General features: G+C 35.3%; 1 protein-coding gene across 1 annotated transcript in view; it reads left to right on the top strand.

Annotated features, from left to right (window-relative positions):
• LOC148944620 (uncharacterized) overlaps positions 1-18,868 on the top strand; it is a 97,610-nt gene that overhangs the window by 26,085 nt on the left and 52,657 nt on the right. Inside the window, exons 4-5 of the mRNA XM_089100220.1 lie at positions 4,623-4,919; positions 15,402-15,588. Of these exons, the coding sequence (XP_088956346.1) occupies positions 4,623-4,919; positions 15,402-15,588 (484 nt within the window). The remainder of the gene's footprint in view (positions 1-4,622; positions 4,920-15,401; positions 15,589-18,868) is intronic.

The raw sequence follows: 18,868 nt of genomic DNA, 5'->3' as shown, positions 1-18,868 counted from the left end.
AGTAGTCTGTGATCTTGCTGTTCTTTCAAATTTTTCAACAAAAGTACCAAAAAGGCATATTCCAGTGAAAATATCAAACAAACATGTTTTTCAATGGAAATACCAAATAATGGTATTTTGCAAGGTTTAATGCAAAGAAAGGTTCAAAACAGGTGTGTCAGATGGTGTCTACAGAGAAAGGAGAAAATGTGACAATGTTGGGATTTTGATTGGTAAAAGGTCAACAAAACCGCCATTCTTCATCTTTCCAACGATGAAGGTCTATGATCAAATATTTTGTGAAGGTCTGCCTGGCTGTATTGGGTTACTGTACCAAAGTTGTTGGGCGACCCCTCTTAACTTTGTGTCTTCCATCCTGTGTTTAATCCAGCTGCTGAAACCTTCAAAAGATGATCCAGCATTACTACTATTTGACAATCATGAGTTCAGGTTGTGAAACTCTGTAGAAACACTAGTATAAGTATTTTGACCTTCCCTCCACGTTGTTGATATCCACTTAATGACTCATTGTACTAGCCGATTAAGAGAACAGTTAAAGAAAGGATGAGCTTATGGCTGCAGCTTAATCCTGGTTAGCCAGTTTCTGTTAATGAAGCAGCTCAGCTGTGCAAAGTGCCATTTTTGAGCAAGCTTTATCCAGATAAAAGGTGGGGCGATAAGAGCAGGGATTTGGCCATTCAGCAGAAGTATTTTTACAATATCTGACTTTTTACCAGCCCAGGTGAGTGACAGACAATATTAAAATGAAACCTCTTGTGAAATTAGCCCAACAGAGGGCACTCCTTTACCATGAGGAAGTGCAAAAACAGCAGAGAAGATTGACTGGGCTCCTGCAGTAGTAAGGCTTAGTTCGAAGGCCAATTTCACCAATGGCGAGGAACTTCTAGAAAGCAGGAGAATACTAAAATACTCACTGTCATGCCAGAAAAGAAGCCGCCGCACAAGCTGAGAAAGAAAAACGAAACCGAAGTAAGAAGACAACTAAAACAATTTTTCAACTCAATCCAGCACAAAATAAAACATGGCTGACCAAAATACTGATGATTCTCTTCATCTTAGTGAAAATGACATTCAAGACACATGTGAGCTTTAGGCTAGAAATTTTGTGCTATTATGGTTTGAGTACAAGAAAAAGAAAGCCCACTTGCACTATATTGGAGAAATCATGGAAACGGAAGGATGCTCACATCGAACTTCCCTTTGTCTGAACTGTTGAGAAGACACGCCAATAATTCCTAGACTAATTGTTCGATTTGATTTGTCTAAGTTTCACATTAGAATCCATTTCACTAGGGTTCCAATGTTCATGGTTCATAACAGTTCCTACTGAAAATTTGACTGTTTAATTTTTTTTTTCAAAGGTATTTTTAGAAGAATTTTGTTAATTTTGTGTTTTTTCTTGATGCCTGTTCTCTGCAAACTCCTGTGAAGACCTGAACATCATGTTCAGTGTTTATAGTCACCCTATTTTTCCCCAGGTTTATCCCTTGGACAGGGCTAAAATTTATAACAGACAAGGGTCTGGATTCATGAATATCCTGCTTGTCTGAAATCTATTTAAATCTGAAACCTTTTTCGATTATTCAGGAGATTTTCAGCTTTCAAGCGGTATAGTTTTTTTTTTTTTTTTTTTTTTTTTTTTTTTTTTTTTTGCTAAACCAGATCCTAGCAACGGTTGGAAAGGCAAAAGTTGTCCAATTTCACACCCTTCTCTCCTACCCTAATCGTCAGAAAGTCTGCACGCAAGCAAGCATATTTTCTTACCATATATTCGGTTTCCTACTCTACACGTTTTCCAACTATGATGATTGCCACCATGACAATTGCATCCCACGCTGCCTAAGTAAATTCGTGCTGCCTAAGTAAAGAACGATTTTGGCAAATATATTATTATTTTTTCTTTTTGGTTTTATCTTTTAGACCAGAGCACTTCGTATCAAAAAAGTTGTCATAGAAACTTCGAAAGGGGCTCATTTGATTCAAAATTGGAAGGGCTTGTGTCCTTTTTAATAGTCGAAAGTGATTGACTAACACCCCTTCCCATGCCCGCCATTTGCCCAAACATATCCAATCAAAATTTTGAGATTGGTATTTTGTTCAACGTCGTTGAAAGGTCCGGAAATTACGTCTTTGAGGATGACAGGGCAAGGGTTGTAAGATATACCCTGGGGGTATATAAGGTCTTTATATGGTTATTGGGTAGGTAAACCCCCCACAGGTATTTAATTTGCCCATTATGCTTAAAAACTAAATGTTGCTTTAAAATTAAATCGAAATACACTGTTTGTATGCTGGTTGCCAATAACACATCTCAGCAATATACCAAGAACGACTGAGGGTATTAAGTTCAAATTTTCGAGGCTACTTCTATTACTACTTCTGCTCTTAAAATTTTACTAATTCAAAAGAAAAATTTTACTAATTCAAAAGAGTATAATTGTATCAAGGCTGTGAAAGAGCATAGATATAATGTTTTGGGAATGGTATTAATTTTTGTTTATCTGGTCAACTAGAGGATGTAAATGACTAAATTAAATTCTACTGTCTCAGGATTTTCAAAAAAGTTTATGTCGTTCAAAATTGCTGAAGAAGTTTCTCCAGCACATAAATAGCAGGCCAAGCTATAAATTCTTAAAGGAAAACCAGAAAGATTCAAACTATTGTTTTCTTTTTCCCTGAAAAAGACTATGTCAATATAAAACGGACAGAAATAATTTAAAAAAGCTTTTCCCACAAAATAAGTTTTTCAAAAAAAGTAAAGAACTCCATTAAACTACAAATGAACAAAAATAGAATCAAATAATCTACCAAGCTCGAAACTACCACAAATCAGCATCGATAAATAAATGAAACCCAAAACGAGCAGAAATTAACATGAGTAGGGTTCAAAACCCATATGCTTTCTAAAAGCCAGAATATAATTTTTACTTTACTGAAAATAATTCTTTTAAATGTTTTCACTTTTATAACTTTAAGAAATCAAAAATGAATTAAGATTTTAAGGAATAAATATCAGCATATGTATATTAAACCGAGAATGCATATTCATTTGAATTTTTTAGTACAGTACAAATTATACTCTGGCTTTTAGAAAACATAGGGGTTTTGAACTCTACTCATATTAATTTCTGCTCGGTTTGAGTTTGACTCTACTATTTATTTTAATATCTGTTCCTTTTGGGTTTCATTTATTTATTGATACTTATTTGTGGTAGTTGTATGCTTGGTAGATTATTCGATTTTATTTTTGTTCATTTTGGTTTAAACTTATTTTGGGGATTTTTTTTTAACTAATAAGTAGATAACAGCAAGTCAACAGAACCAATAAAGTGTCGTATATAGCCTAGGGCTATATCTGGTCAGATTGTGTGGGGGTTGGGACTTATTTGACATGGAAGCAACTATTTAGTCAGAAACCTCTTTAATGAGGAATTGAACTCTTTTGTTATTATAGTACTTAGCTCAAAGGAGGCCATGTTTTCAGTAGTATTTTCAACAAGCATGTGTTCTTTTGGCGGCTATATAAAATGGTTCTAGGCTTATTTTCCAAAGTACAAGTTGAATATATGTTGTAGGATATCCTATAGAATTTATTTTTAATTCTTTTAATATATTTTTCGTTTTTCGCGGGTTGAATTATCATTGCAGGGTATAATGAAGATAAAAAAAAAATAATTTGGAAATATGAAGTTAGTGGGCACTGTAGAAAGGCTGCCCTTTGATGGAAGTGCACAGAGAGACATGCTGGGACTAAGAAGCACGAGTAGTTAGTTTTCGTGGACTTGGTACCAACATCTGTAGTACATGATACCAGTTCACTCATTGCGACCGAGAACGCGTTCACTAGGTGCACATCAAAAGGATTTCCTGTCTGGAGTACCATTAAGAGGCTTTTATTATTAATTTTTTTTTTTAAGTTACGTGGATCAAACTTCAAGTCAGAATCAAGCACATTTGAAATGGACAGAACTTCTCATTTGAAATAAGTTAGCAATTTTTTTTTTTTAACCTTCATCATACATATGATAACTCAATCACCAGTCCCCGAAAATAAAACGAATTAAAAGAAGTAAAAATATAAAAATAAATCCTATAGTATGCTTTATGCCACCTATTCTACCTTTATTTTGGAGTATAGGTAGAATGCTCCAGCATTCGTTCTTTTCTTCATTCTTTCATTTGTTTTACATTCCCTTAGGGCTGATCAGTTTTAAATGGGGGTAGAATTTTCGGGGAGGTGGGGGGGCATCAGCTGGACACCATATATAATACCGTACCTAGTAAATTATTAGGCAAGATTGTTTTATACTTTTTCTAAAGGCCTGCTAGACAATAACAAACTACACCCTTTCTACTGCTTCAAAAAGTAAGTAGGTGTATAATCGATTTGGTGATTTATTACTCATTTTCTGATTATTTCCTCAAGATCTTATTGATGTTATTTTTGATCTGGTGGTAACCCTGGCTAAAAGTGTCATCCATGTATCTTAACTATTTCCGGGAAGGGGAAAGTAGCTTTAATCTGCTGTTATTATTTTTTTTCTTTGCGTAAATACTGTTGCTACCTAGCAGATACTAACTCTAGATTTAACTTAATTTTAATTTAATTTTAATTTTTCTAGATTTACCAAAAAGGAGGAATATTCATGGATAAGCTGGAATTTGGCTATCAGCATCATTTCAAAACGAATTTTGCGTTATCTGAATGGGGGTATGAATCTCTGGAAGACCTTGTTAACTACTTGAAAGGCAAAATCCTTACAATTGACAAAGATGCAAATGACCGATTGCTGCTTCATTATTTGCCAATGGCAGAGCGAGATCAGCATTCCTTGCCGATTTCTTTTGATTCCTCAATTATTAGTGATTGGGCGGTGCCAATTCCTGAAAATGTTGTCCATCCACTATCCCCCTTTAAGGTATGGCATCTTTTTTTGTAGCTAGTATAGAGTAACCGTATTCAAGAGATGAAATCTAGTTCAGTTTCTGCTAATTAAAAATTGTTGTCATTAACGGCAATTTCATTGCCACAGGTTAAAGGAACCAACAGAGATAGTTCCTTCACTCTGGTCGACTCTTTTTTTTTGTCTATCTCCTCCCATTAATAGGTTAAATGAGTTGACTCGTTGCAATTCGTTGAAATAGGATATTAAAACTAAAGATTTAAGTGAATTTAAAAGGTTGTTGAAGAATGGATTGTTTCAATGTATAATTTAGTTATTACTGTTAATTATTACTGTTTTGTGGATTTTTTTTTATTATCCCTCCTCCACATCACAGGGATGACATTATGTTACTCTTTTTGTTAGTGTTTGATATTAAATAAATAGATTAGTTCTATATTGGAGGCATTTATCATGCTGTGGCATTTGGAGGGGATATCTTTATCTAGCGTTTTTGTTAATAGTTGATATAAAATAATAAATTAGTTCCAAATTTGGAGGGGATATCTTCATCTTACTTGTTGGTTAAGAGTTGATATCAAATAAATAAATTAGTCCCATGTTTAGAGATATTTATCATGCTGTGCTATTTGGAGGAGATGCCTTTATGTTACGTTTTTTGTTAATAGTTGATATTAATGAAATAATTTAGTTCCATATATGGAGGCATTTATTATGCTGTGGCATTTGGAGAGGATGTCTTTATGTTACGTCTTTGTTAATAGTTGATATTAAAAAAAAAAAAAAAGTTCCATATTTGGAGGTATTTATCATGCTGTGGCTTTTGGAGGGGATGTCTTTATATTACGTTTTTTGTTATTAGTTAATATTAAGTGAATAAATTAGTCCCATATTTGGAGGCATTTATCATGCTGTGGCGTATGGAAAAGGTATCTTTATATTACCTTTTTTCTTAATAGTTAAAATTAAATAAATGAATTAGTCCCATATTTGGAGAGATCTATCATGCTGTGGCATTTGGAGAGGTTGTCTTTATGTTACGTTTTTTTTTATTAGTTGATATTAAGTTAATAAATTAGTCCCATATTTGGAGGCATTCATCATGCTGTGGCGTATGGAAAGGGTATCTTTATATTACCTTTTTTCTTAATAGTTGAAATTAAATAAATGAATTAGTCCCATATTTGGAGAGATCTATCATGCTGTGGCATTTGGAGAGGTTGTCTTTATGTTACGTCTTTGTTAATAGTTGATATTAAATAAAAAAAAAAAATAAGTTCCATATTTGGAGGTATTTATCATGCTGTGGCTTTTGGAGGGGATGTCTTTATGTTACGTTTTTTGTTATTAGTTGATATTAAGTGAATAAATTAGTCCCATATTTGGAGGCATTTATCATGCTGTGGCGTAAGGAGAGGGTGTCTTTATATTACCTTTTTTCTTAATCGATATTAAATAAATGAATTAGTCCCATATTTGGAGAGATCTATCATGCTGTGGCATTTGGAGAGGATGTCTTTATGTTACGTCTTTGTTAATAGTTGGTTATAGGCAGCGCAATAGCGCTGCCTATAAAGAACGATGTTGGCATAATGTATTATTTATTTATTTATTTTTTATTTATTTTTTTTTCCATACCAGGACACTTCGTATCGAAGGATTTGTCGTAGAAACTTCGAAAAGGGTTCATTCGATTGGAAATTGGAATGACTAGTGCCCTTTTTAATAGTCGAAAATGATTGGAAGGCAGCTAATACCCCTTCCACGCCCACCATTTCTACAAACACATCCAATCGAAATTTTGAGATAGTCATTTTGTTCAGCGTAGTTGATTTCCAGATAGAAAATATGGTTTTGAGGAGGTCACTCCCCCACAACTGTCAGGGCAAGGGTTTTGAGTTATACCCCAGGGTCATATAGGAACGATGTTGGCACAGTGTAGTATTTGTTATTTTTTTCCTTTAGACTAGGGACTTTGCATCAAAGAAGTTGTCGTAGAAACTTAGAAATGGGCTCATTCAGTCGGAAATTCGAGTGGCTTGTGCCCTTTTTAAATAGTCGAAAGTAATCGGAAGGCAACTAACACCCTTTCCACGCCCACCATTTCCAGAAAAACATCCAATAAAAGTTTTGAGATAGCCATTTTGTTCAGTTTAGTTGATTTCCAGATAGAAGTTATGTTTTTGAGGAGGACACTCCCCCACAGCCCTCATGGCAAGGGTTGTAATTTATACCCTGGGGCATGTAAGGTTTTTATAGAAAACGTTATCATAGGAACTTCAAAAAAGCTCATTCGATTAAAAATTCAAAGGGCTAGTGACCTTTTTAATAGTCGAAAGTAATTGGAGGGCCACTAACCCCCCTCTCACGCCCACCTTTTCCCCAAAAGCATCCATTCAAAATTTAATATGGAAATTTTGTTCAAGGTAGTTGAAAGTTCTTGAAATTAGGTCTTTGAGGATGACAACCCCCCAGAGCCCTCAGGGCAAGGGTTGTAAGTTATGCACTGGGGGCATATAAGATTTTTATAGAATATGTTTTCGTAGAAATTTCAAAATAGGCTCACTTGATTGGAAATTGAAATGGCTAGTGCCCTTTTTAATAGTCGAAAGTGATTGGAATACAACTAACACCCCTTCCACTCCCACCATTCCCCCAATCATATCCAATAAAAATTTTGATATAGCCATTTTGTTCCACGCAGTTGAAAGTTCTGGAAATTATACCTTTGAGTAGGACACTCCCCCCACAGTCTTCAGGGCAAGGGTTATAAGTTATGCCCTGGGGGCATATAAGGTTTTTAGAGAAAGTGTTGTTGTAGAAAGTTCTAAAAGGGCTCATTTGATTGGAAATTGAAATGGCTAGCGCCCTTTTTAATTGTCGAAAATGATTGGAAGGCAACGGACACCCCTTCCACGCCTACCATTTCCCCAAACACATCCAATCAAAATTTTGAGATAGCCATTTTGTTCCACGCAGTTAAAGTTCAGGAAATTATACCTTTGAGCAGGACACTCCCCCCAGTCTTCAGGGCAAGGGTTATAAGTTATGCCCTGGGGGCAAACAAGATTTTTATTGAAATCTTTGTCGTAGAAATCTGAAATAGGGCTCATTCGACTGGAAATTCAAAGGGCTAGAGCCCTTTTTAATAGTCGAAAGTGATTGAAGGGCAACTAACCCCCCTCTCACGCCCTCCATTTCCCCCAAACACAGCCAATCAAAATTTGAAGAGATCCATTTTGTTCAACGTAGTTGAATGTTCTGGAAATTGAGTCTTTTAGGATGGTAACCCGCTCAGAGATTTCAGTGCAAGGGTTGTAAGTTATGCCCTGGGGGCATATAGGGTTTACATAGAAAGTTGTTGTAGAAATTTCAAATAGGGCTTATTTGATAGGAAATTGAAAGGGCTAGTGCCCTTTTTGATAGTCAAAAGTGATTGGCACTCCCCCACAACCGTCAGGTCAAGGTTAAGTTATGCCCTGAGGGCATATAAGAACGGTGTTGGCACAATGTATTATTTACTATTTTCTCCCTTTAGACCAGGGCACTTCGTATCGAAAAAGTTGTCGTAGAAACTTTGAAGAGGGCTCATTCAATCGGAAATTGGAGTGGCTTGTGCTCTTTTTAATAGTCGAAAGTAATTGGAAGGCAACTAACACCCCTTCCACGCCTACCATTTCCCGAAACACATCCAATCAAAATTTTGAGATAGCCATTTTGTTCAGCGTAGTTGATTTCTGAATAGAAATTTTTTTTGAGGAGGACACCCCCCACAGCCCTCAGGGCAAGGGTTATAATTTATGCCATAGGGGAATATAAAGTTTTTATAGAAAGGGTTGTCGTAGAAACTTCAAAAAAGCTCATTCGATTGGAAATTCAAAGGGCTAGTGACCTTTTTAATAGTCGAGGGCTAGTGACGCAGTTGAAAGTTCTGGAAATTATACCTTTGAGCAGGACACTGCCCCCACAGTCTTCAGGGCAAGGGTTATAAGTTATGCCCTGGGGTTATATAAGGTTTTTAAAGAATGTGTTGTCGTAGAAACTTCAAAAAGGTCTCGTTCGATTGGAAATTGAAATGGCCAGTGCGATTTTTAATAGTCGAAAGTGATTGGAGGGCAACTAACCCCCCTCTCACGCCCACCTGTTTCCTCAAACACATCCAATCAAAATTCTGAGATAGCCATTTTGTTCAATGTTAATTGAACGTTCTGGAAATTAGGGCTTTGAGGATGACACCCCCCCCCCACAGCCCTCAGAGCAAGGGTTGTAAGTTATGCCATGGGGGCATCTAAGGTTTTTTATAGAAAGTTTTGTCGTAGAAACTTCAAAAAGGGCTCATTCGGTTGGAAATTGGAAAGGCTAGTGCCCTTTTTAATAGTCGAAAGTGATTGGAGGACAACTAACACCTCTTCCATGCCTACAATTTCCCCAAACACATCCAATCAAATTTTTGAGATGGCCATTTTGTTCCACGCAGTTGAAAGTTCTGGAAATTACGCCCTAGTGCAGGAAACTCCCCCCACGGTGTGCATGACAAAGGTTATAAGTTATAGCCTGGGGTTATATAAGGTTTTTAAAGAATGTGTTGTCGTAGAAACTTCAAAAAGGTCTCGTTCGATTGGAAATTGAAATGGCCAGTGCGATTTTTAATAGTCGAAAGTGATTGGAAGGCAACTAACACCCCTTCCACGCCCACCATTTCCCCAAACACATCCAATTAAAATTTCGAGAGAGCCATTTTGTTCAACGCAGTTGATAAATCTTGAAATTATACCTTTGAGCAGGACACTCCCCCACAGTCTTCAGGGTAAGGGTTATAAGTTACGACCCGGGGCCATATAAGACTTTTATTGAAATATTTGTCGTAGAAAATTGAAAAAGGGCTCTCATTTGATTGGAAATTCAAAGGGCTAGTGCCCTTTTTAATAGTCGAAAGTGATTTGAAGGCAACTAATAAAATAAAAATTTAATAAAATTTTTTAGACAGCCATTTTATTCAACGTAGTTGAAAGTTTTAGTAATTAGGGCTTTAAAGCGTAACAACCTCTCCCCCCCCCCCACAGCCCTCAGGGCAAGGATTGTAAGTTAAGCCCTGGGGGCATATAAGGTTTTATAGAAAGCGATGTTGTAGAAACTTCAAAAATGGCTAATTCAATTGGAAATTGAAAGGGCTAGTGCCCTTTTTAATAGTCGAAAGGGATTGAAGGGCAAATAACCCCCCTCTCACGCCCACCATTTCCCCAAGAACATCCAATCAAAATTTTGAGATATCAATTTTGCTCTGGAAATTACGTCTTTTAGGATGATAACCCTCTCAGAGCCCTCAGTGCAATGGTTGTAAGTTATGCTCTGGGGGCATATAAGGTTTATATAGAAAGTTGTAGAAATTTCAAAAAGGGCTCATTTGATTGGAAATTAAAAGGGCTAGTGCCCTTTTTAATAGTCGAAAGTGAGTGGAGAGTAATTACCGCCCCCCCCCCCCTCACGCTCACCATTTCCCCAAACACATGCACTCAAAGTTTAGAGATGGCCATTTTGTTCAACGTAGTTGAAGTTCTGGAAATTATGTATTTGAGGATAACAAACCCCCAAGAGCTCCCAGGGCAAAGGCTGTAAGTTATACCCTGGGGGCATATAAGATTTTTATTGAAAGCGTTGTCGTAGAAACTTCAAAAGGGCTCATTTGATTGGAAATTGAAACGGCTAGCATCTTTTTTAATAGTTGAAAGTGATTGGAGAGCAACTAACGGCCCTCTCACGCCCGCCATTCCCCCAAACACATCCTATCAAAATTTTGAGATAGCCATTTTGTTTAATGTAGTTGAAAGTACTGGAAATTAGGTCTTTGAGGATGACAACCCCCCTCACAGCCCTGAGAGTAAGGGTTGTAATTTATGCCCTGGGGGCATATGAGGTCTTTATAGAAAGCGTTGTCGTAGAAACTCAAAAAGGGCTCATTCGATTGGGAATCGTAAGGCCTAGTGCCCTTTTTAATAGTCGAAAGTGATTGGAAAGCTTGACATTTTTATAGTAAAGATCGATGTGGGTACATTGTATTATTATTTATTTTTTTTTGTTTAGATCAGGACACTTCGTATCGAAGGAGTTCTCATAGGAACTTCGAAAAGGGCTCATTCGAAAAAATAGAAAGGACTGATGCCCTTTTTAACAGTCGAAAGTGATTGGAGGCAACTAATCGCCCTCCCACGCCCACCCTCACATTTGCCTTTATGTTTACAAACTAAATGTTGCCTTAAGATTAAATCAAAATGCACTGTGTTGATGCTAATTCCCAATAAGGCACCTCAGCAACAACCCAAAAACGACTGAGGGTGTTATGTTCAAACTTTCGAGGATACTTCTGCTCTTAAAACTTAACCAAAATCAAAATAGCGTAAGTATATCCAAGCTTTCAAAGAAAGTAATCAGATTTTTTTGCCAATGGTATCAAGTTTTTCATTTCAGGTCAACTATAGGAGGTATGAAACTAAATTAAACAGTACTATTTGTGTCCAGATTTTTAAGAGTGTGTAAATTGTTAAAAATTGCTGAAAATTTTTCTCCGGCATACAAATAGCAGGCCAAACTATAAAATCTTAAAGAAAACGTACAGACCTAAAGCATTATTTTCTTTTTCCCTGAAAAGACTATATCAATGTAAAACGAACAGAAATTAATTAAAAAAAAAATCCACCAAGTTAGTTTTTCAAAGAAAAGTAAAGAACTCCATTAAACCAAAAATGAGCAAAAATGAAACCCAAAACGAACAGAAATTACAATAAATAACCGAGTCAAACTCTAAACGAGCAGAAATTAACATGAGTTGTGCTCAAAACCCCTATGCCTTCCCAAGGCGAGAACATAATTTGCACTTTACAGAAAAAAAAATACAAATGAATGTGCATTGTCATTTTTAATATACATATACTGATATTTAGTAATCAAAATGTTAATTTTATGTGATTTATTATAGTTATAAAAGTAAAAACATTTATATTTTTCAGTAAAGTGCAAATTATGCTCTGGCCTTGGGAAGGCATAGGGGTTTTGAGCCCAACTCATGTTAATTTCTGCTTGTTTTGAGTTTGATTCGGTTATTTATTATAATTTCTGTTTGTTTTGGGTTTCATTTTTGGTTTAATGGTGTTCTTTAATTTTCTTTGAAAAACTTATTTTGTGGAATTTTTTTTTTAATTAATATTAAATAAAAAAAATAAGTTCCATATTTGGAGGTATTTATCATGCTGTGGCATTTGGAGGAGATGTCTTTATATTACGTTTTTTGTTATTAGTTGATATTAAATAAATAAACTAGTACCATATTTGGAGACATTTATCATGCTGTGGCATTTGGAGAGGATGTCTTTATGTTACGTTTTTTGTTAATAGTTGAAATCAAATAAATAAATTAGTCCCATATTTGGAGGTATTTAACATGCTATGGTGTTTGGAGAGGATATATTTATATTACATTTTTTCTTAATTGTTGATATTAAATAAAATAATCAGTCCCATATTTTTAGAAATTTATCATGCTATGGCATTTAGAGGGGATTTCTTTGTATTACATTTTTTGTTAATATTTGATATTATAAATAAATTAGTCCCATATTTGGATACATTTATCATACTGTGGCATTTGGAGAGGATATCTTAATATTACGTTTTTTTTTAATAGTTGATATTAAATAAATAAATTAGTCCCATATTTAAAGACATTTATCATACTGTGGCATTTGGAGGGAATGTCTTTATAATAAGTTTTTTTCTATTAGTTGATATTAAATAAATAAATTAGTCCCATATTTGGAGACAATTATCATGCTGTGGCATTTGGAGAGGATATCTTTATATTACGTTTTTCTTAATAGTTGTTATTAAATAAATAAATTAGTCCCATATTTGGAGGCATTTATCATGCTGTGGCATTTGGAGAGGATGTCTTTATATTACGTTTTTTCTTAATAGTTGTTATTAAATAAATAAATTAGTCCCATATTTGGAGGCATTTATCATGCTGTGGTATTTGGAGAAGATGTCTTTATATTACGTTTATTCTTAATAGTTGATGTTAAATAAATAAATTAGTTCCTTATTTGGAGGCATTTATCATGCTGTGGCATTTGGAGAGGATGTCTTTATATTACGTTTTTTCTTAATAGTTGATGTTAAATAAATAAATTAGTTCCTGGTCATTTAGTCCGCTTAGTGTGCTATCAAAAAAAAAACGGCAAAAAAAATAGTTTTACGAAGATAGGAAAAACCGTCTCTTGTGCAGTTGATCACTGATATCTAGTATCTGTCCACACCATATCGGATATGTCCGACATGACCAATATGTCCTATAGGCAGGAGTGGGTGTGGATAGACAGGGGTTCTGAATTTTTGTTCTCAGGACAAATAAGAAAGAAGTTGTTGGATTTAGCTGAACCTGGTGGACAACAAGAGAATGTGCCGTGATAGTAGGTCGAGGCTAGTGTCCTAACTGTGCTTTGGAGCGTCCTGACACAATCTTTCAGTGGTGAGGTAAGTTGAGGAATAAAAAACTAGGTAAAGAATGCGACATTGGATTTTACAGTCCCTACCGGCTTGTTCTTTCGCATACTCTTTCTGTTTACTTTCTTCACATTTCTCCAGGTACCCATTTAGAGCTGGGTTGACTCCCAGCTCTAAACCAAAATAACCAGCGACATCGGTACTCCAACCCCTATCCTTACGGGCAAAGGATGTCAAGTCTAGCGTGCCTGTGGGGTAAGGGGGATTCCCGAATTCTTTTCGTTAGAACACCTACTTAAAAGGACATTTAATTTCGACCAAACGTGGTGGAAATTAAGAACTCTTTCATGGATCAGAACCCGATCCACGAACCCTGTATATATATATATATATATATATATATATATATATATATATATATATATATATATATATATATATATATATATATATATATATATATATATATATATATATATATATATATATATATATATATATATATATATATATATATATATATATATATATATATATATATATATATATATATATATATATATATATATATATATATATATATATATATATATATTTATATATATATATATATATGTATATGGAGGAGGGGTGTGGAAGGAGGATGGATCCTAAACTCTTGTCACCAGGACATGTAATAGAAGAGATTGTCAGATCCAGTCAAACCTGGTTGAAGATAAGAGTAAGTGTTCCAGTTGTACTTTTGAAAGCCCATGTCTTATGTGACTTTAGTTAAGATGGAGAGGAAGGAGGTCCTTAAACTCTTATCATCAGAATACCTAACTAAAGTGGTTAGTGAAAAGTATGAGTCCTTCTGTTCCTTCTAGCTGGACACTGTGTCCTCGAAGGCACTCCATCCGCTGCGGGGTAGAGGCCAAGTAGAAAAGCTAATTTTATAAACCTGTTAAGAGGAAATAGTTTTAGATAGACTCCAGCTAAAAGAACTATCAAGGTAGATCCTGTATGCCAGTAGAAGAATTAGAAAGATGGGAATATTTAATCAGAAAGTATATATATTAAAATATTTTACATGGACATTTGATGTTCGAAACAAACAGTTTTTGCACGTAACAGCATCTTTTGCCTCAAGTTTTAAGAATGTGTCTGGTTTTGAGCGTGCATTTTAAATTCTTCCAATAGCGAGCTTGCACACGTGAAATGATTTTCGCAGGTTATCACATAGGCAAGAGGCGAAGAGAGGGATGGAAGGCTGTGTAAAAAAAAAAAAAAAAAAAAGGTCGATTATACAAGAATGATGGAAATTATAGGAGAAACCAAGGGCATTTAAAGGCAGCTCAAAGGCTGCCTGTTTACATGCAATCAAAAACCAATGAGGGGTCACGTGAAAATTCATAGCAATCTTAATGTTCAGAGGGAGACCGAGTGCTTGATCAAACATGTACGCGAGGATCTTTTGGCTGGAGCCCTGAAAATTTTGAGAGGACAAGATATTGATTAAGTTATGAAAATAGCCGAACATGGAAAACAACATATAGGAAGAAAAAGAATGACAAACTCGTAAGATTTTGGGCAGAAAAGAGAATGCCTTCATCCAAATGCCTCCCCTTGCTCACTTACCCGGACTTACCCATTGTCAGGTGCATAGCTCCAGCATTTAATTGGGGTAGGGACAAAAGGGGTCCACATTCGGGAGGTCAAGGGGTATGGGTTATATGATATTTTTATTTCCAAGCTATGAGAGGGGGATGTCTCTCTTGCTCCCTCCCCCGCAAACGACGTCACTGCCCGTTATCCTGCCAATTAATCATATCAGTCTTTAATTTTACTGTACTGTTTAAAGTAATACTAAAAGTACAGTGTTTGAATTTGTCAGACCCTGTGGTGGACTCAGAGACTAGCACATCTCTGCACCCCCTGGTTACACCTCTGTTCGAAGGTGCTGTATGAAAACAATTTAAGTTTTAATATTTTTGTAAGTTTTCTTTTATTTTCTCATTCTAGCATTCGGAGCTGCCTAAAAATATTGATGGAAACTCTGAAGTGTTTTTGGCTGCCGGTGAAATTATTAGCCCAGGAAAATTCTATTTTCAATTTGCTGACGAAAACCAGAAGACAGAATTCGAAGAAACAGAATATAAAATGAACGATTTCTATTGTGAAAACTACCAACAGTATCTTCTGCCCAAAGGTTAGATGTATATTTTTGTATTTACTATTACTTTTTATTTTTATATTCTTATTATTTATTCTATTTTTATTTTTGTTTTATATTTATTTTTGTTTTATAAAGGTTAGATGTGTATTGTATTTGCTCAGTTTACAATAACTAAAAGAAAAGGCTCAGGAAGTCATCTGACTTATTATGTATTAATTAAAAAAGACTTTTCTTACTAAATATGTTTTTCAAAGAAAAGTAAAGAACTCCATTAAACGAAAAATGAACAAAATAGAATCAAATAAACTATAAAGCGACAAATCAGCCTCAATAAATAAATGAAACCCAAAACGAACAGAAATTACTACAAATAACCGAGTCAAACTCAAAACGAGCAGAAAATAACATGAGTAGGGCTCACAACTCCTACACCTTCTCAAGACCAGAATATACTTTGCACTTTCATGGTTTTTTTTTATAATTTCACTTTCATAACTTTGATAAATCAAAAAGTGTTAAGATTTTAAGGAATAATTCATTTGTATTGTTTTAGTGCACTTTTGACCCCCTTTTGATGCCCTTTTAATCTTAATACTCTAACCCTTACAAGTTGTAGCAATTGAAGTAGTAGTTGGGGTAGTTTAGTAACGGTAGTACTATTAGTAAAAGTAGCAGTGATAGTAGTGTTAATAGTGACATGCATATATCACCTTTTTGTCAGTTGATCTTCCCTTTCAAGTACTATCTGAAAGATCAAACTTAATACCCAAATCCATTCTTGAAATACGCCCTTTGGGCAACCTGCATCCGTGTTTTGATTTAGTTCGAAATCCCCCTCCATATTCTGTCAAAGTCTCACCTTCATACGCGTAGCCTTAATTGTACTAGTATCATAGTAGTAGTGGTAGTAGAAGAAACAGTAGTAGCAGTAACAGTGTATTATTAGTAGTAGTAGTAACAATAGTAGCACCAGTATTAATAGCAATAGTAGCAGGTACATTTCGCCTTTTGGTCAACTGAACATCCCACTCATCCTGCCCCTGAAGTTTCCTCTTGATGCGATAAGCCGTTTCAATAATGTTGCTTATACGCATCAGCAATCTGTATGCACATAGCATATTTTGATTTAGTTCAACTTTCCCCTCAACCTTTCGTCAGATGTTTATTTCTATATTCTCAGTCTTAGTAGCACTCGCTACAGAAGTAGTAGTTTTAGTCGTAGTAGTGGCAGTAGTAGTAGTAGTTAAAGTAGCAGTTGTAGTAGTGGTAGCGCGCAAATATTGCCTTTTTGGTTAATTGACCATCTTCCTTAACATTTTCTGAAAGTTCCAAATTAATATACTCATTCATTCCTGAGTTACGCCCTTTTGACAACCCATATACACATAATTTGTTTTGATTTAGTTCAACACTCCCCTTTAAATTCTCTGAAGACTCACCTTAATGCCCTTCATATTTTGCGAAAGTAGAAGTGAAACATGCATACCTTTTCTCAATAACTTGTGGTGTAATTTTCATGCCGATTTGACACCATGGCTTTCAGGTCTTTTCAAGTTCCCATAAGTTTGTGTTTGCAGTAAACTTTTACGATTAAGATTAATCGGAATCACAGTTATCTGAATCAGTTTCAATTTTTTGTCTCGACAGCTTTTTCAAAAAGTGTTTTTAAAAATTTTCGGTTACTATGGGTTGAACTTTGTTCTTTACTAGGTTGCAATAATCGCTGCAACCTTGATGCAGAGATGTATTTTCTGATGTTGTTTATGTGAAGCCCTATCCCCCTCCCCCAGTCACTTCAGAGGTATTTTGACGTCGTAGCTGTGTTAATTTTACCCATGGTTTTCGGTTATTCTTAAGTCATTCGGAGGAAAGTACGTTTTCTAATAAAGATTAGGTAACAGTTGTAACCTCGCTTACACCAATTACCTTAGCAACGGGAACTTTAGGTGGGAATATTTTTCAATGTATATTAACGTCAAATATTTGTCAAATATTAATACAGTCGTCGTTTGACCCGTAACTATCATCCAGCATGAGGAATTCCCTGAGGAATATCCTTTAAAACCTGTTTCGATTATTTTTCGGTTACTATGGGCTGAAGCTTAAAATTTTGCCCTCATAGAATGACTGTATATTTGTCATAAGGTTTATGTTCCCCCTGAAACATGTAATTTCATAGCAAGCAGCAAGCATACAGTTGTGTAATATGATTGAATTAATTAGTTTCAGATTTGTCCGTTCACCGAGCTAGAATTATGATATTTGTTATATTTTTTCTTTGAGGGTGATCTAAATTTGCTTAGAAAGTAGGAAAATTTTCCTTTTTTCAGCGGTTTTCAGTCAATTTTTGACCTATATTTCAGTTTAAAAAATCACAGATTTCAAAAATGGTTGAAAAGTGCAAACTGCTGGACTGTCAAAAATAACACACCGAGAACTTGCAAAGGGAATACAAACCCTAATGCTGGTGCTTTATGGAGACCATGGCTCTTCCCCACTTTGAAGAAAAAAGCATATAACCTCTGATGTTTGTTTTTTTTTTGTGAAAAAACGAGTTGATTTCAGGCCTTAGAGTGTTTGTTTCCCTAAAGATTTATATTCAGTTGCGGTGGCCCTGTTTTTTATGTAAACTCTTTTGAAAGATTTGCTAATTTAAAAAAAAATATTTTGCATGACCTTGTTGTTTTACCCATCTTTTTGGACGATTGAGATACGTATAAATCTGCTGAGCACGCAGGTGGTTCTGGCCCTTTCCAACCCAAGCAGGGCTACATCGGTTCTGTATTTCTTCTCTTTTTCTTGTCATCAGATAAATTGCCATTGTTTTGATCAAAGGCATTATTATAAATAGTGCCATAGTGTCATAACTAATGCCATAAATACATATACAAATAAATGTATTCAATATGTATAATGAAATACAATAGTACCATATATGGTGCCATAGTGTCATAGATAGTACCATAAATACATATACGAATAAATTTATACAATGCTTAAAATGGAATACAATGCCATAAACACGATCAATGTTTTGATCTAGGCCTATTGCCTTCATAAGAGCCATCATTTTTCTGTCATCACATAGAAAGTTTGTTTGTAAGTGTTATTGTAAAGAGTACCATTCCTTTCATATGCAATCTACTTATCTGTTGGGGACCCCCCTCCTTCCAGTGGCTTCAATTTCGTGGTCAAGAAGGGTATGTGAAGCCTATTTTTTACCCCTCCCCCCCCAGATTTTGAAAATACAGTTTTTTTGGATACATATTTTCAGTGAAAAATGCCCTTTTGGACCCCCCCCCCCCCCCCTCAG

This window comes from Artemia sp. Qi Xiang Cuo, chromosome 14 (genome assembly GCF_049724085.1).
Source record: "Artemia sp. Qi Xiang Cuo chromosome 14, ASM4972408v1, whole genome shotgun sequence".
NCBI classification, from domain to species: domain Eukaryota; kingdom Metazoa; phylum Arthropoda; class Branchiopoda; order Anostraca; family Artemiidae; genus Artemia; species Artemia sp. Qi Xiang Cuo.
Note: the sequence above shows the minus strand (reverse complement) of the source record. Positions and strands in the feature narration are given on the sequence as shown.